The sequence below is a fragment of the Spinacia oleracea genome, chromosome 6, assembly GCF_020520425.1.
Source record: "Spinacia oleracea cultivar Varoflay chromosome 6, BTI_SOV_V1, whole genome shotgun sequence".
Classification (NCBI taxonomy): domain Eukaryota; kingdom Viridiplantae; phylum Streptophyta; class Magnoliopsida; order Caryophyllales; family Amaranthaceae; genus Spinacia; species Spinacia oleracea.
The window spans coordinates 129,491,733-129,519,467 of NC_079492.1; the positions used below are offsets into that span (position 1 = coordinate 129,491,733).

Below are 27,735 nucleotides of genomic sequence, written 5' to 3' on the forward strand. Positions count from 1 at the left end.
TATGAGCTCCACACACGTGTCTCAGCCCCGTTTCACACGAATGCGAAACTGAATCCTTCATCGTAAAGCATACTCGTTTCCGAGACCCACATCTCTGTGGAAAATAAGCCCGGGGACTTTCCTGGGCCAAGACCTGCTTTACACAAGCCCAAGGCCCATTCACTCCAACCTTCCAACCCGAGTTAAATATTTCCCACTTAATCAAAAGTTATAAATCCTTCATTTTTCAATCAATCTACCGATGTGGGAGAAAATATAACTTCCTTGAGCGGTTAAGCCTAAACCCAAACCCCTAACTCCTCAAATCAACCATTTTCAGGTTACCGCCATTGTTGTAGCTTCTGATTTTTTTTTTTTTCCAGAAGAGAGAGAACAATGGACTTTGATGATTTAGATGATCCGTTTCAAGCGCCGCAGCCGAAACCGTCAAGGTTCGCGCCGAAAGCCGCTAGGTTTCAGCCGAAGTCGACGAAAGGTCCTGGGCTGAAGGTTGAGCCGAAGGTGGAGACGCCGGTGGTGGTTAAGAAGGAGGAGGATTCGCATTCGGTGTCTTCCTCTTCTGCTGCTGCTGAGAAAATGGATGTTGACGGCAAGGAGTTTTTGGTGAAGAACGGCGGTGATGATAGCGCGGAGCTTAAAGAAGAGGAGGAGGAGACGACGAATGCTATGGAGGAAGATGATGTTGAGGTAGATCATGTGGTTGCTGAGTATGATGTTTACTACAATCCTCGTGATCCTGCTACTCAGGTGAGTGAAGAAAATTGTGATCAAATTGGATTGAATTATTTTGTTGTTTTTTGTGTTGATTTTAATGAAATTGTTGTGATTATATTTTGTCAATGTTGAAGTTGTATGTTTTGCAATATCCGTTGAGGCCGTCGTGGCGCCCGTATGAGTTGGAGCAGCGATGCACTGAGGTATACAGGAATTTTGATGCTACAACTACTAACTGGAGGTAATTTCAGAGTGCTTTTAAAGGGTTTGTTGGCATTTTGTTGGTGTACAGGTTAGGATGAAGCCGAATAGTGGAGAGGTGGAAGTTGATTTATCGGTTGACACAAATTCTGATAACTATGATGGCCAAGATGAAGAAGGGAAAATAAACAAGCAGGTTGGTGTTTTTACTATTGTGTTATTGAAAATCATGGATTAATTTCGTCTTAAACATTTTTGAAGTGAAATGCCTGTTGGTTATTGGATATATAAAGTGTAGGTGCCAAGTGCTTAATTTTGAGTTAAGGAGCTACTGAGCTAGCAGTTGATCAAATATGTGAATTAACATTGGCTTCTTAAAACTCACATATTGAATTGAGATGAACTTACTTATGCAAGTCTTCATTCTCTCATCAGCGTTGGATGGTTTTCTTTAACTTTATTGTTCCAACTTCATTGCCAATTATTGTGGATGTATTGGTTATTCCACCATCTATTACTGTAATACATGTTGATGTGCATCTATCGTATTGACCAGCCAAGAGCCAACTATAAATGGCCATCTCTCATTCAATAAATTTAACAAGCAAACAGATGTGTTTTTGTTAAAATGGTTGGGAAATGCAGATTAGCAACTATGCTTCACCTGAAGTAGGTATATACTCCTTCCATTGGGTAATAATTTTCCCTAGGTTATGCACTTAAATTATGGTGTTGTTTATTGGTTATCTAAACCTGCTAGTAATAGTTATATGTGACGAGTTTGTATTTACCATTCACATTTTTTATATTTATGCCAAAGTTTTTCTGGGTGAGAGTGTACAGGAGTAATTCCAGTGCCATACGCCCGGATTCTGCTTTTTAGTCATCATTGAAAAAATATTGATACCTTGCTCATGATCTCCTGTCATGCTTCCAGACTTTGTCGTCTTCCTGCAGGCTGCCTCAAGCTACCGGATATGCTGTTGGGGTGTTGTCTGGTAAGAAGGTATGTCTTTTCTTATGTGTCATGCTCTCATTTCTCTGTAACACCACAAAAGAGTGAGCTGATACACACGATGAAACACTAAGAGATTTAACATAAACATTTATCCCTGAATGTGCTCTGGCACAATAAATTGCCACTTGAAACTTGATACTCGTGCCTCTGAAAACATGATGAGTATGCTTTGGACAATTTTTCAACTGCATGAGCTTTTTATATACTATTACTGTGGAAGATACTTATCATCTAATTAATCTAAACAAGAACCTAGGAACTTGTCTGTTTGCTTCAATGATTACTAGTAGAAACGTGGATTCGTTTTGTAGATGGGAGTGATCCGTACGACTCCAAAGGCTTTCTGACTTGTCATCTCTTGTTATGCATAGCTTGCCGAGTTGCCGGTTTCAGTAATCTATCTTATTCTAAGCTTATGCCGGGCCAGCTCATGGTTTGATGTCTAGACTGTGTTTTTTCTTAAGATGATTTATCATCAGTCTGTGTAACCAGCAGGCCTGAACATCAACAACAGTGTTAGTTAGATAAAAAAAAAGTGGCATTAATATGTCTTCACACAGAGTAGTTTTTAACATGGTTAGGATGAGCGAGGTGATTAATCAGAATCTAGTGTTAGTTAGATAAAAAAAAAGTGGCATTAATATGTCTTCACACAGAGTAGTTTTTAACATGGTTAGGATGAGCGAGGTGATTAATCAGAATCTGGATTTTTCTAAACTCCATGCCGTGTAATCTGCTATCAGCTTGCTGTTTGTGTTTATCTTGATTTAATGTGTTTCTCTTGCTGTAACATAGTGCTTCCTCCATCCAAAATAATTGGCGGCATTTAAATTTTGGTTCAAAACTTGTAGATTTCCCCCAATTGTTTCTCAAGTAAACACTCTCAGCAGATTATTTCAACAGTATCTCCATAGTAGTGGTGATCAACAAAATTGTTTAAAGTTAGGAAAGTACAAATGTGATTATAAAAGTCAAATATGAGTCCTTTTAGAAGAGAAAAAAAAGAGGGGGAGTTGTACTTATTATATCCTTGTATTATAATTATGATTCAATTTTAAGCTTGGTCTTTTGCCTTTTTATTTTGCAGCTATATCTGAACCCAATTCATGCAGTTGTGCAGCTACGACCGTCAATGGAATATTTGAAGAAACATAATCCAAAGGTCACTGTCAAAAAAGAAGGATCCGATAATAGTGCTATCGCTGGGCCATCAAGGAAGCAGGTACTATTTTTATTATTGTATTGTAGGTTGTCTATTGGGTCCTCCAGCCTACAAATCCTGCTCTATTTTGTATGTATAGACTTTGAAACATATATTTTAGACATTGATATATTTCACCTGCTTAATTTTGTTACTTTCTTTTGTGCATGTTGTGAACTGGAGAATATATATCTGATTTCCTTAAGTATGTTCATTTGTTAAAGAGGCAAATAACCTTTTTTAGGTACAAGAAAGCATCTGGGACTACCTATATGAACTTATGAAGTGCTTTTGCTAAGGATTTTGGTCTTTGATGCTTCTCTAATTTCCAACTAGATGGTAATGAGGTTAGGCATGGTGGTACTGGCGGTAGTGCTCTTGAGGTTGGTTTCCGGAAAGGACTGGAAGGGTTACTAGATATTCTTGTCAAACCCATGGATCATCAAAGACTTTGGTGTTCAATGCCATTTTTCTGTGCTTGTTTTTTGTTATCATTACTAATTTGAAGTTCAGAAATCACTCTCTTCTCTTTGCCTTTGCCTTTGCCTTTGCCTTTGCCTCTGTCTCTGTCTCTGCCTCTATCTCCGCTCTCTTCCATTCTTAAATGCATAAGTGTTGGAAGTTTATGACTTGGTGGTCATTTTGTGGCTTGTGCTGTGAGTATTTTTTTTCAAAATGTCATGGAGCATTAGGAGCTGAGGGTATAGACGGGGAAGTTAGGTTTACCTCTTTTTATTTTTCCCTGTAGTTATTAATTATTATCTACGGTATTGGGTTCCTTACAGTGAATTATTTACTGGGGCGCGATGTTGGGATAGAATTAAGAGGGTTCATATGGGTGGCGGCGTTAATACCATGTTTTGTGTTACTAACTTACTATGTTGTTTTCTTGTAAAACATGGGTCAGGCAGATCAGAGTTGAGTCTTCTATTTCTGAATAGCTTTTCTTTCGAGCTGGTTTTTCATCGACGTTTTCCTTTTTAGTCCTAAGAGTAACTTCTTCTGGAAAGGGAACAAAATCCATTTCAACCTAGTGTTACCTAATCCTCCAATCACCCCACGAACCCAGAACCGAAAAAGCGAATTACAACATGAAAATGGTATACTTTTGGTCTAACCGAATTAGGTAGCAAATTGCGAACCCGTACCCAATCTCATATTAGCGAACCAGGTAACGGTATTTCAACGCATTGTTTACCTCACTTTCTCTCTCTAAAGTCTAAACTAAGCTATGGATGCTAACCCTCTCTAAAACCCTAAAGCTATTCTAAAAATAAAAATGATGAATAATTAATGTGGTCTAAAATTGGAGCATGAGGGTATTTATACAACTCCCTAATTAAAGAGAAAATAAAAAGAAAATGAAACAGAACTATGAAATAGAAGGGGAGAAAAGAAAAGGGAAAAAGAATGAAATAAAGAAAAAGGGAAAAGAAAACAAGGGCCTCATCTCCTCTTCTTCTCAGTTCTTATTGCTGCTCAATATGGACTTATCCTCTGCTTCCTAGCCCGCACACAGCTCACCAAATATGTTCTTCTTTACAGTTTCCACTTGAATCAAGACCATGAGATCTGGTCTTCATCTCTTTGAATGAAATCCAACGGCACAAATCACTGGTTCAATCGTAACCCTTTGACTACTTGATCGAATCGCAGCCGTAAAGCTTCATTAATCTGTAGAAAGCTCACCGCAAAAGAGGTTTAGGCGAATCCGAGGGTAGGTTCAGACGAACTGTTTGGGCTTTAGCTACTGCATTAAATCTGTTCAAAACTTCGGACAAACTTATAAGATGCTCGCCCGAAACAAAAATACTCCCTTTTTGGCTATGTTTTGTCGTTGTTGGTGGTGTGAATTGGGGCGGTAGCGTGGTGGGTTGACGCTTCCTGTTGGAGTTGTTGTGGCTGCCTGAGGTGGTTGTTGTAGATGGAGGAGGAGAGGGCTGCGGCGGAGAGGAGAGCAGCGCTGGTGCTGTTGTTGGCGTTTGGCGACACTGCTGTGTTGCTGCAGTGCTGCTGTAGTGGGCAGTCAGGGAGGAGACTTTGCAGCAAAATTGAGGCTGCTGTGCAGGGTGTTGTGTGGGCTGCTCATGCAATTCACACAAAAGAGGTGAGAGAAAGGTTGGGCAGCAGCTTTGGATGTGATGTATGTTAGGCCAAGAGTGTGATGTAAGTTAAGCGTAAGCCTGAGCTGCTCGCCAATTTGATGCGCTTTGACTTTCTTTACTTGAACTTTGAACCATTGACTGAACCTCAAATGCTCACCTACACACAAAACAAAAGCACTAGGGGAGAACCGAAACCAATAAAAATAAAAGTGACTCAAAGGAAAATTAAATAGGAAATTAATTACAAAAAACTAAACTAATTCGACTGTAACATTATTAAAACAAAGAAAATAAATAAATTTATAAATTTAAGAGCTAACTACTAATAAAAATCACTAATTACTCTAACTAAGCTACAAAATCTAAAAAGAAGAAATAAAGGTTAAATCGATAATATAGATAAAAATACTACCCCTAGGAGTGACATAAATGTCACTAATCAGTGAGATACCCAGATATTCCTTCTATTACTTGTCTTATTTCATTTGTGTGGGTCTTAGAGATTCTTTTAGGCTAGCAATCAAGGATGAAAGAGAATTCATTTCTGAGTTAGATTTGGGTTTGTAGGCCTGAAGGGAAGGCCATTGGGTTTTGGGAATATCATTTTTGTAAAGTATTCTGAAGCCTCCTAGTGAAGGATTAGAATCAAAGATTTTGCCAGTTTATCCTTCTTAGGCTTCTGCTACAAAGACCTTTCTAAAACAAGTCCATTGAGGACTTGAGGTTGAATACTAAGGTCCACAAAAGTCCTGTCTCGAGTTTCGTCTAATGTTGTAAACATGGATATGCCGAGTGAGGACCTCCTTTGGTGTTTTTCTAGCAAACTACCCTTAGCACTCAACTATCCTCTTCAAACTATATTTGCCAATCAGGGGTTTGGGGGGTTGGTAAGAGTGAAGGCTTTTATTTGAACAATTATTTTACATGAGCAAATGTCACGGACAAAATAAATACTAACATGCAATAGATTGAAACTTATGCTGTACATCTATTCAACAAAATTTCTGAATTATTGCATGTGTGATCTTGGCGGTATGCATGTTTCGCAATTCATGGACAACAGGAGGTCATATCTAATTGTATTTTTTGCCGTGATATTTACCAAACTTACTGTGAGCATGGGAAAGCATTGAACATATTAATCCGAATCTAATCACTTTGTCAAAGAGCCCTCTTCTAACTAGCCGAGTCAGCAGGCTAGCGGAAGCAAAGCTTCTGGCTCCGTTGTTTTCAATTCTCCCCTTTCAATACTATAAGGAGCTGTCGGAGCTTTAGAGGCCTTCAGAGATAAACTTAGTGCTCTCTTCACCTTGTTTCATTTATGTGGATTACTTATTCTTGTTAGACTCCAACCAGACCGATTTTTTTTCCTTTTACTTAATACCAAATAGTTTAGGACAAATTGTTTTTTACCACCTAAAAATATAAAAAATTTGTTTTTATTTTATGCCGTTTTAGTAAAAATTATGAAAATTTGACATTTGGAAAATACACATTGAGACAAATCTAGGAAAATTCCATATTATAATGTTTCTTTTTCTTATAAGTTAGCGTAAATATATGGAGAAAGCTCTAACCTAGAAATACCCCCTTTGTCCCTCATGGATACTTGCCACAACGTCCTTATAAATTCATCCCATATTACTTGCTACACTATCATATAACGCGTGAACTTGCTATTTATTTTGGGACCCATTTACTTGCTACTTTACAAACAACACTAGTTTTTGGGCTCGGTGATGCCCCGAGTAATAGCATCAGTGACATTTGTAATCTTATGCATGAATATCATGGGAAAATCATTTTCATTTAGAAAAAATAACATGTAATATGCCATATCTCAGTGGTAAGGACTTTGATATTAAAATTTAAGGGCGCGGGATCTGCAAAAACCATGTTGCTAAGTTTCTATATGTGTGCACTTTACATGTCACATGGCACTTAAACTTGTTTAGGAGCAATTTTTAATATATAGTATGTAAATTTTGTTTTAAGAACCCCACCCACATCATTCAAAAAACAATCAACAAACGCAATAAATTATGAAGTAATATATTTTGCATAAAATCTTGTGCCGGTTAAAGTGGCAAAACTATTCCGAGATGGAGGGAGTAAGACACTAACTAGAAAGATTCTGACTGGATCAAACCAAACGGTAATAAATTCATGTAAAGCATTGAACATAGTTAAGAGAACAAAGGACAAAGTATTATAGTGAAACACGATAAATAACAATGATTTCTAGTATACTGAAATGAAAACAAAGAGAGATGTTTGTAGAAAATAAGTGCTGTATCACTTGAAACTTATTGAATAAAAATAAGTTGTACCCTTTATGACTCATCTTAGTAGCAAGACGACTCAAGTAGAATGAATAGAGAAAAATCTCTCCAATGGACCGCACCTTCAATATTTTGAAAGAGTTGACTATGGGCAAAGGATCCTCCATCTGTCCCAGATCGAGGAGCATGGTTTCTTCCGAAACGGCTTTTGCATTCAGAAGCATAGAACTCAGGGTTCTTATCCCGGTTGCTGTTGGTGCTTTCCATGGTATATGCGTGGTGATATAATGACTTTGGCTATTTTTTGTTGCTTCTGGAAGGTTCACTACTTTATTACAGATTCTAGTAAAAACTGGTTTTATTTGCTTTGTCTTGTGTTTTATGTGTTGGCAATTTGAAGTTTGAATATGTTGTCAAGCAAGTGTGTTGTGACCTGTGCTTATAAACTTGCGTGAGTTCTAATTTCTTGGGCTGTCCTGTTGTGCAGATAAAGAAAATGGATCCAGAAGCTGTGGAGGTAGGAATAATGATTCTGCTTTATCTTGATCGAGTTCTTACCTCGTCTATGCATAAATTAATTTAGGCTCATTTTTTAACTTATTAATATTCCTTGATTTTGTTATACTTAGCATGTTGCTTAATGTCTTTCTTGAAGTTTTGAAATTGGCAGTGAAGTATATTTTATTAGCGGAGAACAATCCCTAAGTGATAGATATTGTTGTGTGTGTTTTATTAGCATTTGATCATTTCTTAATTACAGTTCCGCATGTCCTTGTTTGATTTGAGATTGATATTATCTCTTAACATATGTTGGTATTGGCGCATGATAGACTGTTCATACTTTGAGAAATGGGCATTGTTCCTTTACCTATTACAACTAATACATTATTCTGCCTGATTCAACGTAGTCATGGATTTCCCTCAAGTATCACAGCTCAGGAACTGAACTCGCAGAACGATATTTAAGGAAGATGATGACAGAACAGAAAGATCCACTACAGTTTTTGATGAATCCGTATGTCTTCTGCTCTCGTCATTGGCTTTAAAGTCATTATTGTCTTAGTTCAGAGCTTGATGTGGAGAAGTTAAACAGAGTGAACTTTAGTTCCACTCCTCCAAATAACTACATCCGATGGCGGAATTAAATTGGGCTATCGTTTAATGTGTGCCTTTTTGTTCTATGGCTGATATTCAACTTCTATGTAGGTATGATTATTTGAACTCCTTATGCCCTGGAGCAGTGATCAACAAGATGACGTCAAGAGGGCCATCTAGACGGTAAGCTATCAGGACTTCTTCTTTTGTACATGTGTGATTGGTGTCTTATACAGAATGATTTCTTGGAAATTAAAACTGTCATTACCTGTGCATGAAAATATTTTCCTTAATTCTTTCTGGTATGAAATTTTTTAGTTGAGAGATGACAATCCTTGTATTCATATTCTTAAAATGGCTCCATATAGGTTTTCTTTAGCCAATTATACAGTGATATGTGGATCTGCTGCTTAAGCTGTTATGTTGTATCTGGTCAATTACCCCTAGGAAGATTTTTGTGAAACACAAATTGCGTCTCTTGTATGGGATTACAGTTCAGGAGCTTTGACATTCCATTTGCAACACAAATACTTATAGTTGGTTGGGTAGAAGCTCGAGGCAGTATAGAAACTCAAATTGTCTGGAAGGTGAAGCCCCAAGTCCTCAACATATTTTGTACAAACGAAGTTGGTGATGATGTGATTGTCTCAGATCTATCACTAGTATATTGTACACATGCCCTGATGCCCACACCTTCATACTCCCTGTTTTTTTTTTGTGTGGGCATTCTAGAGATACTCTGGGGGTAATATCGAGGTTTTGTTTCTTGCAGGTCTCTGCTCTCCCTACCACTGGAGGAACGACTGAAGACATGGCTTGTTGAGGTTTGTTTTGATATCTATCTTATAAATTAAAGTACGGGCTGTATACTATTTAGCTTAAATTACACTAACATGATTTTTTGGGTTTTCGTATTTATGTGTGTCATAACTGTCATTGCATGTCGTTGAACCTGCACAACCTTTGGTGATCATACCAATTACCTATACCATTATGCATCATAACCCAGGAAAGGGGCGGCAAATTAATGATTTATTGCTGTGCATTTGTTTTCTGCATCTCCCATTTTGTTCTATGCATGGCTTACTGATAATTCTTGGTGATGTAACTTGTTTTGGTCTTGAGTAACACTGGCACTTATTACTTTTACTTTTCCGAATTTAGCTGTGGTAAACAGATCAGGAAGTCGCACCTTTTATAAGCTCTTCCTCCAATTTCAGCTTGCAACAAATCAGATTGCTAAAATCTTGAGAGGTGTTCTAATCATAAACTTGATTATTGGGCGGGTTAGGGAGAGTAAAAAAGGGTCGCCTTGTGATGGGCCAAAAGCGGGTCGCAAAAGGCACTGCCCGTCTTTTTTTTTTGTTTGTATACCTTTTCCGAAAAACAGAAAAATAATGACTTAGAGAAAGATTATTCCGTTGAACTGTAAGTTTTTGAATTTTCAGGGACCTTCTGTTCAAAGATTTAATGCCATTAAGCACCTTGCACCTGATGACCCTGTTGAAGATGTTCTTGAAATCCTTCAAAAGTATGCTTGTTTAGTACAAGGTCTCTGGGTTTCAAAAAGTTCCATCCGACATCCAACAGGAAAAGGACCTGAAGTTCTAGTAAGAGATTATGCTCTTCTTCTATTCAGCCAGAGTCCAGTCATTAAAGACTCAGAATTAGATATTCTGGGATCTCAGAAATCTACTGGAAAAGTAGTACTACGAGAAATAGCTGTTGAGAGACCAAATTGTAAAGATTGGAAGTTCAAAGAGCCTACAGATGTGTCGTTTATAAAACTTTATCCAGACGTTGTCGAGCAACAATTGAAGCTATGGCAAGATCGCGAGCAAGTGATACTACAAAGAATCATGGGGCGTAGGCCGAAATTGAATAGGCCTGGATCCTCTATGCAATCTGATGAAGGTTCTGTAAAAGCTACAAATGTAGCACGCTCCGCAAGCATTTCCATGTCAAAAGAAACTCAAGAAGCGCTACCCAAAATTTTGAAAAAGCTTTTCCAATCTCACAAAGTTTGCAGGTATGGAGTTCCTGTATTTATGATCTGAATTATATGTCGTACTGTTCTATTTTGATGAAAAATAGAAAGCTATGCCATGGTGCAAGACTGCATGTATCTTATGTCATTACTTCCAAAAAAGCATCTTCTCTCCTATTTTTAATGAGTCACTTAGAAATCTATGCAAGGCACCCATGTACATGTTTCAGCATCATACTTGGTTAACATCTTCTGACCTCTGTGATTTTCTTTTAGCCATCAGTAGGATCAACTGTAGTTCAAATCAACCTTTTGTAATTCCTAAATCTTTTGAAGTGATCACTTCTAGTTATTTCGTCGGGTGCCAGATGGAATAGTGAAAGGCTCATTTCGTGTAACCTCGTTAGCGGTGCACATTCTTGCATCAAATACATAGAACGCACTGCTTTTCTTACCAAATGTAATCAGAGGACTTTCTAGTAAAGCTTGTATATTACTCCATGGTTAGCACCCCCTTACGTTAGTTAAGTGCTGTAAAGAGTCTATCTTTACAAGCATGCACTGTCTAATAATTTTGTAAATTCCTATTCTAAGTTCAGACCTGGTTATTGGACGGGTCAGGTCAGGGTCGGTGCCGGTGCCGGTCAGAAGCGGGTCGGGTAATGAAAAGGTATTTTAGCAGATCAATAATGGATGGGTCAAAGCGGGTCATTGGTAGTGGGCGGCTCAATAAACGAGCAAGGAAAAATGAAAAAAAAGGTCGTATGCGAGTACAAGTTAATACGAAGCTATACACATAAATTTTTATATCATAACTATTTTAGTTTCAAAATTATTTGTAAGTTTGGCCCTATATTGGCCCTGTCCAATAAGAGGCTTAACAATAAGAACCCTATTAACCCTAACCCAATATCCAATGTGCTACCTTGTCCAATAACCAGGTCTAGTCTGTACCATGGAAGTTAACTTCCTATCCCTAACAAGAACTTAATCATACTTGTCTATCTTCTTCGTTTTCGAGAAGCATTGTTGAGAACATTCTTGATGTTTCCCCTATGCAACTGCTCGAGAGCCATAATATGACCACGACAATAGTGGTGTAGACTGAAGACTGAGTTTTTAAAAGTTAATGTACTCCCTCCAACTAAAATTAAAGTTGGACTTACCTCAAATTTTATGTTAGGTTGGCTTATTATTATAATAAAGAAGTTAGTCAAGATACACCACCAATGATGCCCTTCAATCAACCTTGAATAGTTGAATTGAATTCTATAGCATTAATAAAATCTTTTATCATATCAACCACTTTCTTTTGGAGAAAAGTAAGGTAATATTGCAAGTTTCACCTACTAGAGGTAGTTGTTTTCCAACATATTTTGGAAGATCCTTAAAAGGATTGAGGTATCTTTTCACTTATGCCATTTTTCATATATTTTTTCACTCGTTATATATTTGTTACTTGTACATTTTATTGCAAATTGACGTACTGAGACCATCATCCTAATTTAGAATTTTGGCACACAATTATATTGATCATTCTCATTATCAATTGCTATGCTATCCAATAACAGAGATAGATAACGGAAGCTTTACCATTCTGACAGCTTTCAAACAATTTGTCAAGGCCTGAGGGACATGGCGGTTTCTATGTCTGCCCTCCCAAAGACTGATGGCAGAGCTGCTGTGGCTGCAGCAAAGGGTGTTGATGCCCCTCAAGAAGAGCTTCAGGCTGCTATATGTGAAATCGCATATAATGTCCATGGAGTCTACGTGTTGAAGTCCTCAGAGCATCCAGAATTTGATTCATTGAGGTTTTCTTTCACTTATCTTCTTTATTTTTTTTATTTGCAGCAAGGAATTATAGTTACGAGAAGCTCTTATGGCACAAACCTTTGACGTCATTAGATTATATTTTGTATCATGAGTGGTATGTAGAGCTGGCAAAAATTGACCCAACCCACCAACCCAACCCGAACCCAACCCAATAATAAAAGGTTGGGTCAAGATTTTCAACCCGTTTAATTAAATGGGTCAACCCAACCCAACCCGTTTAATTAAATGGGTTGGGTCAGGTTGAAATTTTCAACCCGAAAACAACCCGCCTAACCCGTTTAAGTTCAAGCAAGTATGTAATATAGATCTGTAGAATGTGATTTGAAAGATTTTATTTCTCATTTTCTCTTAAACATTGAATAATTATTTGACGTTTTGATTCATGTCAAATACATATTGGAGTATTACTTTTTGCTATGAGATATGCCATAACAAAATCACCTAGCAATTCTATAGTCAAATCAATTTACACTTAAAAGTGGGAAAAAAAATTAAGCGGGTCAACTTCAGGTCAACCCGTTTATAGTTGGGTTGGGTTGGGTTAAAAATCTCAACCCGTTTAATTAAACAGGTCGGGTTGGGTTGGGAAAATCTCAACCCGTTTATAAATGGGTCGACCTGATTTCGACCCAACCCAACCCATTGCCAGCTCTAGTGGTATGACTGGTATCCCATGTGCGTGTTCTTGGAGAAAAGGGTTTCTGGAAGGCCCGCCATTAATGTTTATGCTTTATTATCCATTAAAGCAAGCATATGCATGTGGAAATAATTGTTAGATGGAGAAAAAGAGAATGCGAGGGAAAGAAGAGAGTAAAAAAGAGAGGAGGGATGGAGAGGGGATTATTCCTCCCTCCTCAGCCATTTGTCTCTCTATCCTTCCACCTCTATCAAGGTGCAGTTGACCAGTGGCCAACCGTTAGCAATTACCTTTAGAACAGGGTCTTAAAGTTCACATTTGGTATCAAGAACTTCTTTTTATCAGCAATAAAGACATTCACTTTGACATGTGAAGTTTCTTCCTTCGCTTTAGAAGTTTAGAGCTCACAACCTCCACCCTTTTAACGGACTTGCAAGCAAGCATAAAAGACGCTATTTCATTTTCAACTATCTATATCTGAAGAGTTTCACAATATTCTCATTTCCCCTGCAGAAAATTAGTCATTGACCTTTTTCTTGGAAGTGGACCTAATGCAAAGCTTAAGAAAGGTGAATTTATGGAAGCTGCCAAAATCAGACTTCAAAAGGAGCCCACTAACAGTGAATTTCAGAAGGTCAGTGCAATTACATACTGTATAATAGTAGAACAGATTCTGTTTTGCTCATTGTCGACGCTATATATATCAATTCATGATAATAGTCATATCTTATAGCTTATGTGATTGAACATGGTCTGATTTCTGAAGAGATCTTCGTCTATGTAGTAGGGAGGATAAAACTTAGGGAATTTGCGGGGGAAAAACAATCTAAAGTTCTATAGAATTTGTGAAAGATTTAGCACCTAACATCACCAACTTTCGACATACTTTTGCAAATTGATATTACGCTTGCTGATGGAGGATTATTCCAGGTTGGCAGGTAGGAATATATTCCGACCAGATTTTATTTTTGAGGGAACATTACAGCCTTATAAAGTTGTCACTTTCTAAATTACAGCCTTTGAAAATAGTTTTTGCAAACTACAGCCTTTAATCTCATACTTCTTGTAAATTACAGCCAGTTATAATTTTTCTGTGTCGAGCTCTTGAGAATGACATTCATATTTTGGTCTAACCCCACTTAATCTACATTACCTTTATTAAATGCCCTGCTAATTAACTGTCTTTTATTGAATTTCCCCTCCCCTCAAATGGTACTCTCCTTCCTTCGATCAAATGTCTCGTCGTTGCTTCTTTGTCCTGCCTTCCCAAAAGATAAAATAATACACCATATGCGTAACTGTAGGCTTGTATTAAGAAGGAAATGAACTTGCTTCCCTTTTTGCATAAATCGCTGAAGGCAAATCGCAAATAAAGGGAATCCTTTCTTAATTGCAAATTAAATGTTGATATTACTGAGATGATGAGAATATGTGGTATATTTTGTGTTTTGATGGATATGAATCTCAATAGAGGAAGGAGGAGGTGAAAGAGGAGAGATGTGACTGTAGAGAAGAGAGAGAGAGAAAGGTACGAAGTTGGTAATGTGGGTTAGTAACTACGGAGTACAGAGTACTTACTAGGGGGTTTAATTTCTGTCATTTGACTTTGACCTTTATAAATCTTGTTAATGTGGATTAAGTGGGATTAGGCAAAACATGATGTCATTTCTATGCTGTTTGGTACTGAAAAATGAGACTAGTCACAATTTATAAGAAAAACGGGATTGAAGGCTGCAATTTATAAGGTTGTAAGTGGCAAATTGTCTTTTTTAAGTTCCAAAACATAGGAAAGCTGTTGCCCAAAAAAAACAAACATAGAAAAGCTCTTTTTAAATGATACTCTGTACAAACAAAACAATAAAGCGAAACCTTTTTTGGAGATAGATTTATTTGCTAATGTTTTCTTATGAATTCCAGCGGAAGTTTCACAAAATACTCCATAATATGTGATGGTCATAAAGTTTGCACAAATATACTAAATCGTTTAGCTTATATTTTGGCGGCCATTGATTTATTACAGTATATGGCTAATTGGTGGGTTGTGAGAGAAAAACACTAGTAATCAAATTATTGGAATGAAGTTGGTTTGAAAGTGTAGGTTGAGGGAATGGAATTATGTAAAATCCAGTTATTTTTAATTTTCAACACCGTCTCGTGATCAGATGTTTTTAAGAAATAAAGTTATATAAGCTTAATTGCTATGCCTTATACTCTGTATCTGAATAGAAATTATATGTTTCTCCTTCCTTGCTTACCCGAGATAAAGCTGGTAAAAGACACTGAATTTGTTTGTTAATGTGGTAGGTGATCACTGAAATGTGCGTATCAAAGGGAGGGGCATGGGTACTAAAGAGTGGCGATGGAGTCCCAAAATGATCTCGTTAAAGTATTTTGGTAGAGTATGCAGGAATACCAGGTATATGATACAATACTATTCCATATTATGATAGCGCTTTTCCCTGCAACCTATTTAACATGTTCATCGAATTGAAATTGCAGTTTTGTCATTGCTGCTGATATTGTCCAGCGAAAAGACCCGGAGGTATCGGATGCTTAAGAAAGCCATAGATCGAGCTCATAGTGCACAGTCTTTCAAAGATGGGTTGATTGAGTATAATGATAGGAAGACAGCAGACAGGCAGGCCCTCAAGCTAAGATGGCGGTAGATATGGAGGCACTAACCATCCTTTTTTGTGTGTTTGTGTGGGGGGATTCTTATTGCTAATTGGGAGAACGTCATATTTTCGTAAATAGTATAGTATACCAGTGTTTGATCCGGTGCAACGTATTGATATTCATGAATGACGGTTATTTTGAAGGTTCTACTTGGAATGTTGGATTATACATACAACCAATCTTTATCAATATATAGTGATTTGGTCAATGGGGCCATCTAAAAGCATTACAGAGGGAAATTATTACACAAAATCGTTGATTAACGTCTTTTATTTTTAATATTTAACAATTATAAAAAATTGATATTTTGAAAAATCACGTTGAGATGAATCTAATACCATTTCGTTGCTGGTTAAGATAAACTACAAAAGATTCAAGGTAAAGTATGCGAGTAGAGTTAATGTTGAATTAAGTCCGATTTTCCGACATCTTACTGAATTTCTCCGCGACTAATAAAAAAAATGCATAATAGAGTCATTAAATTTTTAAAATTGTCCATCATAACTTTTTTTATATATTTGAATATGCATTCTAAACAACTATGATTACGGAGTAGTTTTTATTTGATTTGTCTACATGTGCCAATAAAAGTTCACAAGCTATCAAGTACAATTATAAATAGTGTATATAGGGTTTTCTACTCTTTGATGTGTAAATATTCTTTTAAACAATTGTCTTTGTTTTTGTGAAAAGATTTGATAAATTGTTGAGTTAGTAGCTAGTTAAACATTGATATTTAAAATCTAAGCGAGCTACTGTCAGGTGAAGAATTGGAAGCTGTCAAGGCCATGCACTTTGCAGAAAGTGAGCAAAAGGATATCCTAACTTGGCCTCAAACCAAGAAAGGAAACTTCAGTGCTTATCACTTTGAAATGCAGCGTCGAAAGGGTGGTATTGGGACCTCGAATGAAAGAGCATGGGAGCTGACCATGATGTTTATATGGCAAGTGTCGCAACCTCTGGGTTCATGAAAAGAAGAAAGTTGAGCCACACATGCTCTGCACAAGAACTGTGAACCTGCGAAGGAGCGTGAGGTGACAGCTATGATAGCTCCTAGTACGGAACCACAAATTAAAGGTGGCAACCCCCTCCTATTGGAAGGATGAAACTGAATACAGATGCTGCTACCTCCAAGGACGGGATGAATGGTCTTGGACTTGGAATGGTGGTTCGAGACAATATATGTAGGGGATGTGTTGATGTCTGCAAGACGAAGGCTAGAAGCACAAATACCGACAACCCAAGCAGAAGCTACTGCTCTACTCTTTGGCCTTCACTATGCTTATGACGCAGGACTGAGAACACTGGACGTTGAGGTAAATAGCAGATTGAAAGTTGTAGCTGTTACAGTCCAACACTTTTGTCAAAATCCGTTTTTGTGTTTTGAGTCAAACCCATGTTCAACCTTTGAGTCTGAGTCGTCCGAAATAGCGTGCTAACATATTCCAAATAATTAGTACGTTATTATAGATGGCATTCACCATCTAAACGGATTGTGTATAGCTTTCTTTTCTCATGTATATGGGTTTTATGATGAATGGCAGAGGAAGTATGGAAATGCCAATGCCAATGCATGGAGCTGAGATATTGCACAGATGTTTTATATTATCGGACTCTCTCAACAATTATAAATGGAACTGTATGTATTTGTAAGTTCTTTTCTTACATCTTAGTGATTTTAAATACCGACCTCATTTAAATTAGACAACATAAAGGACATGAGTAAACGTGGGTAACAGTTCTTTTCTTACATCTCAGTGATTTTAAATACCGACATCTAATCTTCAAAAGTGGGTAACAGTTGATGAATGAGTAAACGGTTCATCAAAGATGTAAACCTCATGCAGAAGAAAATGAAACAAAGAGACTATTTTCTGGTTTCAGGTTGTCCTTTATGATCATCAGGTTTTACAAAGTAGCTGCAAATGATACTATTATCTGGTTTCAGGTAGGCTTTACCAGGTTACAATCTTTGGATTACAGTGGTGCTACTTTTAATTTTTTTTGAAGCGGCTTAACTTTTTGCATACTGAATGACCCTCATTAACTGATGAAATATAATAGTGATTATCCAAAACAAAAAAAGCTTCTAGAATTGATTTTCCAGCAGGGACTAATTGTCTAGTTTTGAGACTATTGACTCTTTACTACTGAGTTGTTTAAGACTTAGACTTCATACCCTATGCTTACTTTTGTTAGTTATCTGACAATCAACCTTGTATTTTTCTGAGGTTTCTTTTTCCTTGTGTTTCTGGCTTTCTCCTGTAGCTTTGTGATGGAATGATCTTCAATCACGATCCTCTAAGATGTGCGGATTGTTGGGTATGTTTTCCTTGTAATATAATTCAGTATTTTATTTATGTTTCATATTTTTTTGGCATTTAAACTAGGGTGCAATACCTATTAGTCAAGAATCCTGAAGTTCAACTAGTATACTTCTTAAGTTCTTAGTACCCCAGTTAATCGAGGAGTGTGATTCTTATCATCCTTTCTTTTAGCCAAGGGTGCATCCTGCTGCCTGGGCTGCTTGTCTGACTCTCCCTTTTCCCTAGGACTATTTTACATCCAAGGTCCTTTATGAGGTTGGGTTTGTGGAGTCTCCTTGCTCCTTATCAATCTGAAAAAAACTAAAGACTTAATAGGCATGAAATCTCGTTTGGTTGACTTATATTTTAGAGGCTCCTAATATTAATTGCCTATATAATACATTCTACCTTTCTTTTAAGCCATTCTTTTGAAGGTGGAAATTCTGCATTGTTTCGTGAAAGCTAAATGTTGTGAACCGATTTTTTTTAGACAACAAAGGAATTAAATATTACTGTTTAGCCTTACAAAATGTATATCTAACCGGGAAAGATAATTCATTCCTTGTGTTGATTCAAGTTCAACTTGCTGCAAAATCTCTAGATTTTATTCTGAAGAAGTGGAATATATTAGATACATATTGTATTACAAAAAGCATGCCTTTCTGGTTTGTGTTTGCTGCATTTACAGAAAAAATGTTTGATTGTTGTATTCCTCAGAGTATGCAACAAGAATCCGTCAGCTACAAATGTATAAATTTAAGAGTTTATTACAAGTTCTTGTAAAGTGCTGTTGTTGAGCAAAGAAATTTGTTCCCCTTTCCATTTTTCACATCAGCCTTATGATTAACTTTGACTGCATTTGTGTATTTCTCACATTTAAGACCATTCTTTTTTGTAGCCTCCTTTGTCTAGAGTTTGCTCATATCATTTCTAGTCTTCTTTATAGTTAGTTTGTATTCTGACTTCAATTCTGACAATGAAAAGGCAGACAGTAAGAGAAAGATGATAGAAATATGAGGACGCACGCGGAAGTTTTGATGGACCTCAATTATAATAACAAAATTGCATATTTTATCATTGATTACATAAATAAGAATTTTACAACCATATTTGCGAGAGCTCATGTCTCTCACTTATCTCTCTTGTAGAACTCTTGTTTCTACCCCTCACTCATATTTTTTGTGGGAGCTCTTTTGATTTGCTCACCCTTCAACTTATGTATACAACATATTTATAGTTAGTATATCCTAGTTTCTAGAATTTTCTACACATGTCTAATATTACATAATGCCATATCACATGCATAAGATACTTCTAGATACATCATCACTTGATTTTTCATTACCCATCTAGATTTTTCTAGAGTAACCTCTAATACTTCCCCTTAATCTAGAAAAATCTTGTACTCCAAAATGTTTATCTTTCGAAAAACTCGTTGATGCACTTGTCACCAACCATCAATGGTCATGAACGCTTGAGTTCCAATAATGTTGGCACCCGTGTTACCAACCTCCATCTTCTCAATACATTTTATTAATCTATGATCTTCTCGTTGGTATCCATGTTACCAACTATCCCACTAGTGCACATGTCACCAGTCATCTCCTGGAATTTTTATTCAAATTTTATTTTATTATTGATGCTCATGTCACCAACCATCCCAACAATTTTCTTCTTCTTCACATCTTGCATATTTTCAACTCTTTGTGTTGATACCTTTTTACCAACTTGTTCCAATGTCATTTGTTTCTCCAGATTTTTCTTTTGTTGCGGTGCTCATGTCACCACCCATCACTGCTAATGTCATTAGCAAACTCCAAAATTCTCTTTGTGAATTTTTTTTTTAATTTTTTTTTTCACCAACCTACTTGCTAATGCCCTTTGTCATTAGCATCCTTCAAATACTTTCTTCTTCAAAAACATATTTTCTTCTTCAAGTTTTTTTTCATTCCTTCCTTATTTTTATCATCAACTTTTATTTTTCTTCATTTTTTTCCATAAATTTATTCTTCTAGTTTAATTTTCCCACATTTGTTATCATCTTTAAGATATTTTAGATTTAGAACTTACCTCCTTTCTCTTCCATATTTTCTTCAAATCTTGTAACCCTTCATGTCTTGGGTCTTCGGTCTTCGATCTTCAATTTTGTCGTAATCACTTTTCCGGCTCTGTTACCATGATAGAAATTTGAGGACGCACGCGGAAGTTTTGATGGAGCCGAATAATATATCAAAATTGTATTTTCATCATTGATTATATGGATAAAAATTGATGTACAACAATATTTGCGAGAGCTCATGTCTCTCACTTATCTCTCTTGTAGAACTCTTGTTTCTACCCCTCACTCACTCATATTTTTTGTGGGAGCTCTTTTGATTTGCTCACCCTTCAACTTATGTATACAACATATTTATAGTTAGTATATCCTAGTTTCTAGAATTTTCTACACATGTCTAATATTACCTAATGCCATATCACATGCATAATATTCTAGATACATCATCACTTGATTTTTCATTACCCATCTAGATTTTTCTAGAGTAAACTCTAATAAAAGATAGGTAGTTGTACAAACTGTTGAAGGTATAATCCTATCGATAATTAAGCATGGAACCCTCCTCTGAATAGCTTTACGCAATACATATTCGGAAACCACAAAATACTTTAGACCGTTCTTGTGTTACGTGATTTATTTTTCTACTATTTCATTTGGTAGGATTGTGGAGGCTCATCACGGTGCGGAATGGGTTGCAGTGCTCTTGTGGCACAGTACAGTACTGCAGTCACATATTTTGAAAATACAAAGGACAACACAAAAGCTTCTGTTATACTGTTAGATGATGTATATCACCGTGTGCCTTTGAATTCTGGTCATATTTGAAAACGTCCTGATTGTATTCTTGTGTTCTCAGCAAGCCAAACCATAATGATGAAGATGTATTTAAACGATGAAAATATTGCTGAACATTGTGGTGTATAGCTTTTGCTACTTTTTGCTCAACACATTCTTGTTTTGCTGTTTTTCTTGCACAATTGCACTTCAACCTTTTCTTCTCAATTCCTTTATCATGGATAAGAATTTATCACCTACAAGAATCCTAGGTTCTTTCAAGAAACTTACCAACAGAAAACTGATTGCAATTGTTCTATGTGGATTCTTATAGAAACAATCTTGATATGGCTTTGGTACTCAATGAGCCATCTTTTTTGGTTCCCTATATGGTTCATCTGTGCATGTTCCAAGATTTCTATCATCCATCTATAACTATGTAAGAGTAGAACTTCAGAAGTGTAGAACTGCCTTTTGTTAAATATATCATCTTGCATGTTTGGCCCTGTTCCATATTCCGTGTTATTCAGTTGTAGCCACAACTTGTCTGCTTCCTGCTGATACAGTATCCTAGATCCTTTGTATTAAGATCGCAGTCATGGTATGCCAATTATATAAAAGTCCAATCTAGAGGTGTTGCATGATATTTTGAAGATGTCTGCATTCTCCTTGTTATACCAATAAAAAGAGTCTATTAGCTCAACCGGTAGAGCTTTGTGCATTGCACAATGATGTAGGTTCGAATCCTACATAGGCAACTTTTATTACTTTTCATATGATGTTAAATTTGGTAAGTCTTTACTTTTGAATCAGTTATATTTACTTTTACAAGTTCTTTATTTACTTTTAAATTGAACAAAAGGAAAACTACATAAACCTATTTTAGAGCAAAAAAATTAATAATCTTTACCATTCTGACTTGGTAAAATTCTCACAGTTGAGACTGCTGCTTCTTTTGAACTTCCAAAAAGACTTTGATTGTGTCTTGTCTTGACGGACTAATGTTGTTGTCGTTGTTGAATTTATCTCTTCGTCTTTCTTGCTTACGCAATAGAATTGAGCTTTTCCTTCATTTGAGTTGGGATGATCACACCATTGAAAAACAACTCATTTGTAGGAGAAGTTTCAGTATCAGCAAAACCTGCAGTCACACAAAAGTTGAAATCACAGTTTTGGTCTGTTGATGACAAGAGTGACATATCATGTCTATCTACTGCATCATCAAATTTTTTCTTGGTTTTGGTTCATATTTCTCTCTGAAAGATCACGAGAAAATGATAAACGGGGCTCGAGCAAGCGTTGCTCGAGTCCCTAGCTGTTAACAAGTTCATTGCCATCATTGTTTAAGCTAACCAAAACCTTTTGCTGAACTGCAGCACTGAACTAAAACTATCTCAATGAGCACTGGTCCACTTGTAATAGTCTGCAGACCCTTAGATATTTTTGCATCAGTCAACATACCAAAAAACTACTTGTTCCATTTCTCAAACAAACAAAAAACACTACCAACATGTTGATATTTACTTTTAAGATTTTCTTATTTACTTGTGACTTTTTTTAATTTACTTTTGAGTCAATTATCAACATTTGAGTTTTTGTACGCGTATAAATCACCAACCTATGTAGTATTTGAACCTACATCCATGTGCAATGGCACATTGCTCTACCATTTGAGCTAATAGGTTTCGACTTAATATTTTGAGAAAATAATTATAATCAAAGTTCCATTATTATGTAATTTACTTTTAAAGCAATTTAGTGTACTTTTAGAAAGATTTGGTTTACTCTTGCACAATTTAGCTACTTTATCTGTCTGGTTTGATTGAGTCAATACACCATCTTAAATAAGCTCAAATGTGCCAAATATGACATTTATGCCAAACGCTCGTAAGAATTCACATCCGGCTTAACCAACGAATTTACTTTGGAGCCTAACTAATTTACTTTTACCAGTTTGATATACTTTTCAAATAAGAGAAAAGAATATTGTATGAGAGACTCCACTTTAGAAATAATAAAACTAATTTACTTTTACCAAGTTTCGATTTACTTTTGAGTTTCTTTGTTTACTTTTGAGTCCCTTGTATTTACTATGTAGAACAGTTCAGCTTACCACCTGTCAACGCATGACAAGTCTGCATCACTAGCCCTTCAAAACCACCCAACTAACTTCTTGACTTCAAAAAAGCAGCCACCAGACAAGCGGTTCAAGAACATCTATTCTCCTGACCATATCTAAAATTTATTCTAATCACTTTACTTTCTAATCAGTTCTGTTTACTTTTATTAATTCTTTGTCTACTTTTAATTTGAACAAAAAAAGAAATTATGTAAAGCTATGATCCACTCATCGACATGTAGTGTCCACAAAAGAGCATACTCGCACCTCATTGTAGCTTAATGTTTCAGTAGGACACATTTAAACTAAATACGAAGTACTCCGTATGTTGGGACTAGACAGCATCCATACAAAACAAACAACTTCCAAAACACAGCTCAAAACTTGCAGCAGATCACCCATACCAACATCTCAGGCTACAACTCAAACTAGCAATCAAAGCACAAAAAAAAGAACCAGGCTGCAAACCAAACCGTAAAAGTAAATTAAGTCTCTTGAAAAGTAAAATTAATCTCTCAAAAAGTAAACAGAACACGTTAGGGTATAAACTAATTGAACACATGACTAAAGTTCAAAACGGTCTCGTCTTTGCCTACATGCATCTTAACTCTTAAGTACAAGCCATCACCTACCTCAGCACAGTCTCCCGAAAACCACTAAGAAACATCACAATTACTGCATTCACACATGACCAGGTTTGACAACGACTGCAACAACTATTAGCTTCCGAAAACTCTGAACCTAGTCCCGAGATTGACTCTAAGCCACCAACACTTAACAAACTCACACTGGCCTGCTGCTTAGCAGAAACAAACCAAGCTCACAAAATGTTGAAGGAAATAATGCCCTTGGTCCAAGTATGCATTCTATGTTAAGTCTAATAAATGCGGTTCAGTATTAATTAACAAGTTAATAATTCAGTGAGATCAAGTGAGCTGAATGCCTAGCTAGAGGCCGCTTCAGTTCAAGTGGAATTAATGATATTAATCCACAGCTTACTCTTGACTGAACCCGTAGGGTCACACAAATAGTACGTAAACGGATCAAGTATTTAATGGCATTAAATACTCCATCTATGAATATTCGGAACCGACGGATCTTGGTTTCAGTGGGAGCTAAGATCGTCACAGGCAAGAAATGAATACTCCGGAAACGATGATATTGCCGGAAACGGAAATATGGATCGTATCGGAAATATGAATATTATCCAAGTCGTAGATGTTGCCGGAAACGGAAACATGGTACGTATCGGAAAATATTATTGGAAATGGAAATATTACCAGAATCGGAAATATTACCGGAAACGGAAATATTGTCAGAATCGGAAATATTGCCGGAATCGGAAAATAATTCCGGAAACGGAAATATTAAATATTTGTTCGAAACGGAAATTAATTCCGGAATCGGAAATATTAAATATTGTTCGTATCGGAAATAGATTCCGGAAATGGAATTTTAATCGGAAGCGTATCGTACGAATTAGCATCGGACGAGGCTTGCCGGACGAAGGCCCAGCACGAAGCCGGGGCCATCGCCCAGCAAGCATGCGCGCCACAAGCCCAGCCAAGGCAGCGCCCAGGCCTACCGCAAGGCAGGCCCAGCGCGCGCCAAGAGGCCACGGCTGCGTGGACCGTGCTGCGCGGGCTGCTGCTCGCACGCGCATGGGCAGCCCTTGTGGCTGCCGTGTGTGTGTGAGTTTGTGCTCATGCGTGATTCCTGAATCTGCAAGAGTCAGTGTATGATTAAATTACTATTCCTAATTGGATAAATTAATTAAATAGAATTCATGTAGGATTCTAATTCCAATTAATTCGCATCCTACTAGGATTACGATTCCTTTTCCATAACTCTATAAATAAAGGCCTAGGGGTCATAATTTATACACAAGTTTCAAAGTATTCAAAAGTGAGTTTTTTAAGAGAAAATCAAACACACATCTTGCTCAAAAGTGCCGAAATTTTCTAGTACCTTAAGGGCGATTCTAGTTGGTCAATCTTAAGGCGGATCCGGACGTGCTGTGGACTATCTACGGAGGGACGACACTTGGAGTCCTAAAGACTTGTTCTTGTTCGGTTCGGGCGCAGCTAGGGAGGGCACGCAACAAAGAGTATGCATCTAAATTATGCTATATGATTATGTGTAAATAATATGTTGTCCTGGGTTAATGGTTGTTTCCGCATGATCTATGTAATATCATATGTATCATAACCTAACAGTGGTATCACGAGCCCCTTATTATTTTCATAATCTAAATTGCATGAACATGGTTAAATATTACAAATTTGCAAGAATTAAAAGGGGTGATTAATTTTCGTAATTGTTAATTAATTGCAAATTGCGTTTATTTAATTATATGTACGCAGTTTTTCGGCAGTTTCTTCATTACTCATCCGAATTGAGTGATTTTTGTGTCAATTCCGCATGTAAAAGGCATTCTAAAATTTTGACAAAAATAGTATTTTTCTGCCGAACCCAGAATTCTCAAATTCGAAGCCTAACTATGACTTTTCGAAGGTTTTAGTTTTTCGAATGCAAAATTTCGTAAATTTAAGATGTTAAATTAAATATTTGCGATTCTTGTTGATAAATCTTGAATTTTTGATTGACCTACTGCATATGTTTAACAAGTTTGAATGCCTAGTCTTGTTAATTATGCAATCTAATTTGTAATTATGATTAATTTGTTGAAAATTAGAATAATTTAGAATTAATTTGATTTTCATAATTAATTGTAATTTAATTAGAAACCTATGATTAAAAACCACCATAAAAATTGTAAATTTACGATAAATTTTAAATTTTTATGACCTAGACTTGAATCCATATCAATCGGAAATCAATTGGAAAATAAATTTTCGATTTTTCGCCCTAAAATTATGAAATTAATAATATTTATTAATTTGTCATTAATTTTAAATATAAATTTTAAATTTTTATGCGATTCGTTCAAATAACTTGCACGCACGAAGCAATGGACGCTTCGTGTTACCCTTAAAGGGTGTTGTATAATGCGGGCATGCGACGACGAGCAAGGGAGCTCGTCGCCCGTGCGGCACGAATGCAATGAGCAAGGGCGTAGTGCACGAGCACAAGGCAGCAGCCCTGCCTTGTGTCGTGTGCCACGAGCAATGAACGAATGGGCATGGGCGAAGGGCGAGCCAAGGCATTCGCGTGTGGGCAGCAAGCGAGCTGCGCCACAACGCGCGCTGCCTCGCACAAGTGCGCGCAGCCTCGCGCACAGCGAGCGCAAGCTCGCGTGCCACGAGCGCTGCGCCCAGCACTGCTCGCGCGCGCAGCGCGCGATGTCGCTCGCCCAGCGAGCGATGTCGCGCCCCAGCGAGCGATGGCTCGCGCGCACAGCGAGCGAGCCAGCGCGCCCAGCGAGCGATCTCGCGCGCGCACTGCGAGCGATAGCTCGCGTGCGATGGGGCGCTGTGCGGAGGCTTGCGATAGGACAACAGCAGCTATGCGACGAGCGCATGGGCTGCGCGCACATGGCCAGCAATGGCTGTGTGCGTGCGGCCCATGGGCGTGCAACGCGTAGGGTGTTTGCGTTACGATTAGATCGTTTTGAATGTTTAATTTGAAAATTTCAGTTCACGTAATTTTAATTAATTTTAAAATTAATAATTTGAATTAATTTCTTGGATTTTAATTTTGAATATTATAATTATAATAAATGGAATTTATTCTAATTATTTTACTAAAATTAAAATCATGAATTAATTTAAATACGACTGAAATTAAATTAAATTTTTGGATTCAATTATAAATTTATATGAGCTTTAAATTTTAATTAAATTTGTATGTTTCCGGTTAGACTAGAAATACAATTTTATGTTTAAAATTAGTAAAGCATATGAATTTATTGGTTTGAGTGGGAGCGCTTTTTAGTCATAAACTCTTGATTAGGTCTACAAATCCTTAAGGTTAAAACAACTCGATTAGAATTAATAAGGACTGAATAATTGGTAGATTATTGGTGCCCTTGATTAATTGCTGCAAATGTTTACGTGATGCATAATGTGTTTTACTAACCAGCTATGTGGGCCATTCATGATAATGAATGGGTGAATGGTATATATTGTATATGTACTATTTTGCAGGTTATGAAGTGACTAGTATGGCCCAAATAGGATAGAAAATATGGTCTGCGTACCATTAATTTGAATGTAATTGGTCTAAAGTACCAAAGTTATTTTTCAATTCAAATATGGTCTGCGAACCATCAAATAGTTGTAATTAGTTATAGCTTATCCTATTTGAAGAAAATGGTGCCTCCCACGGAGATTTTCAAGACGGACTTTGAAGTCAAAGCTTCAAGATGAAGTCGGGCCATACTAGATCACAAATATCTTATGCATGTTTTAAGTTATTTATTGCTTTAAATATGTCTTAAAATGCATGAGATCAAAAGCTTGATTATGTTGCATGATTAAGGATTTTAGTTCACTTAAAATCTAACCAACATAGTAAGAGCCTTAAGTTCCAAACTTAAAAATTGAGTTAAAAGGTGCCATGCCAAAATATACACTTGCTTGGATATCCTTTACATCAATCTAGTAATAGTTTTCGCTCAGCGAGGTGTTACTTATTGGTCCTAAAGGGGCAAGGTACACAAATAATTGTGAGTACATGTTAGTTTTGGTGAAACTCAACGATATAAGTAAGGAGTCCTTTTATGTCGTGGCAAATTCGATAGGTTTACCTAATAAGTTCTTAGACGTACCT

The 27,735-nt window shown here is 36.8% G+C and overlaps 2 protein-coding genes across 3 annotated transcripts; both read left to right on the forward strand.

The window, feature by feature from the left end:
- The first annotated feature begins 222 nt into the window (after positions 1-222).
- On the forward strand, positions 223-15,978 carry LOC110787559 (uncharacterized). The gene is made up of 14 exons (XM_021992191.2): positions 223-747; positions 849-917; positions 1,007-1,111; positions 1,853-1,921; positions 3,021-3,155; positions 8,009-8,038; positions 8,430-8,536; positions 8,728-8,799; positions 9,389-9,440; positions 10,065-10,645; positions 12,208-12,414; positions 13,587-13,707; positions 15,378-15,489; positions 15,573-15,978. The coding sequence occupies exons 1-13, from the start codon at positions 376-378 to the stop codon at positions 15,447-15,449; spliced, it is 1,992 nt and encodes a 663-aa protein (XP_021847883.1). The 5' UTR covers positions 223-375; the 3' UTR covers positions 15,450-15,489; positions 15,573-15,978.
- A 130-nt stretch (positions 15,979-16,108) lies between these two features.
- On the forward strand, positions 16,109-21,049 carry LOC110787528 (uncharacterized). Of its 2 annotated transcripts, XM_056831568.1 has the most exons (5): positions 16,109-17,065; positions 17,294-17,398; positions 17,634-17,697; positions 18,018-18,071; positions 20,772-21,049. In XM_056831568.1, exons 2-5 carry the CDS (start codon positions 17,301-17,303, stop codon positions 20,934-20,936), a joined length of 381 nt encoding a protein of 126 aa, XP_056687546.1. In that variant the 5' UTR covers positions 16,109-17,065; positions 17,294-17,300; the 3' UTR covers positions 20,937-21,049. The 2 variants fall into 2 exon arrangements, with proteins under 2 accessions (XP_056687546.1, XP_056687545.1); XM_056831567.1 differs by lacking the exon at positions 16,109-17,065 and having other exon boundaries at positions 17,078-17,398.
- Positions 21,050-27,735: the final 6,686 nt, after the last annotated feature.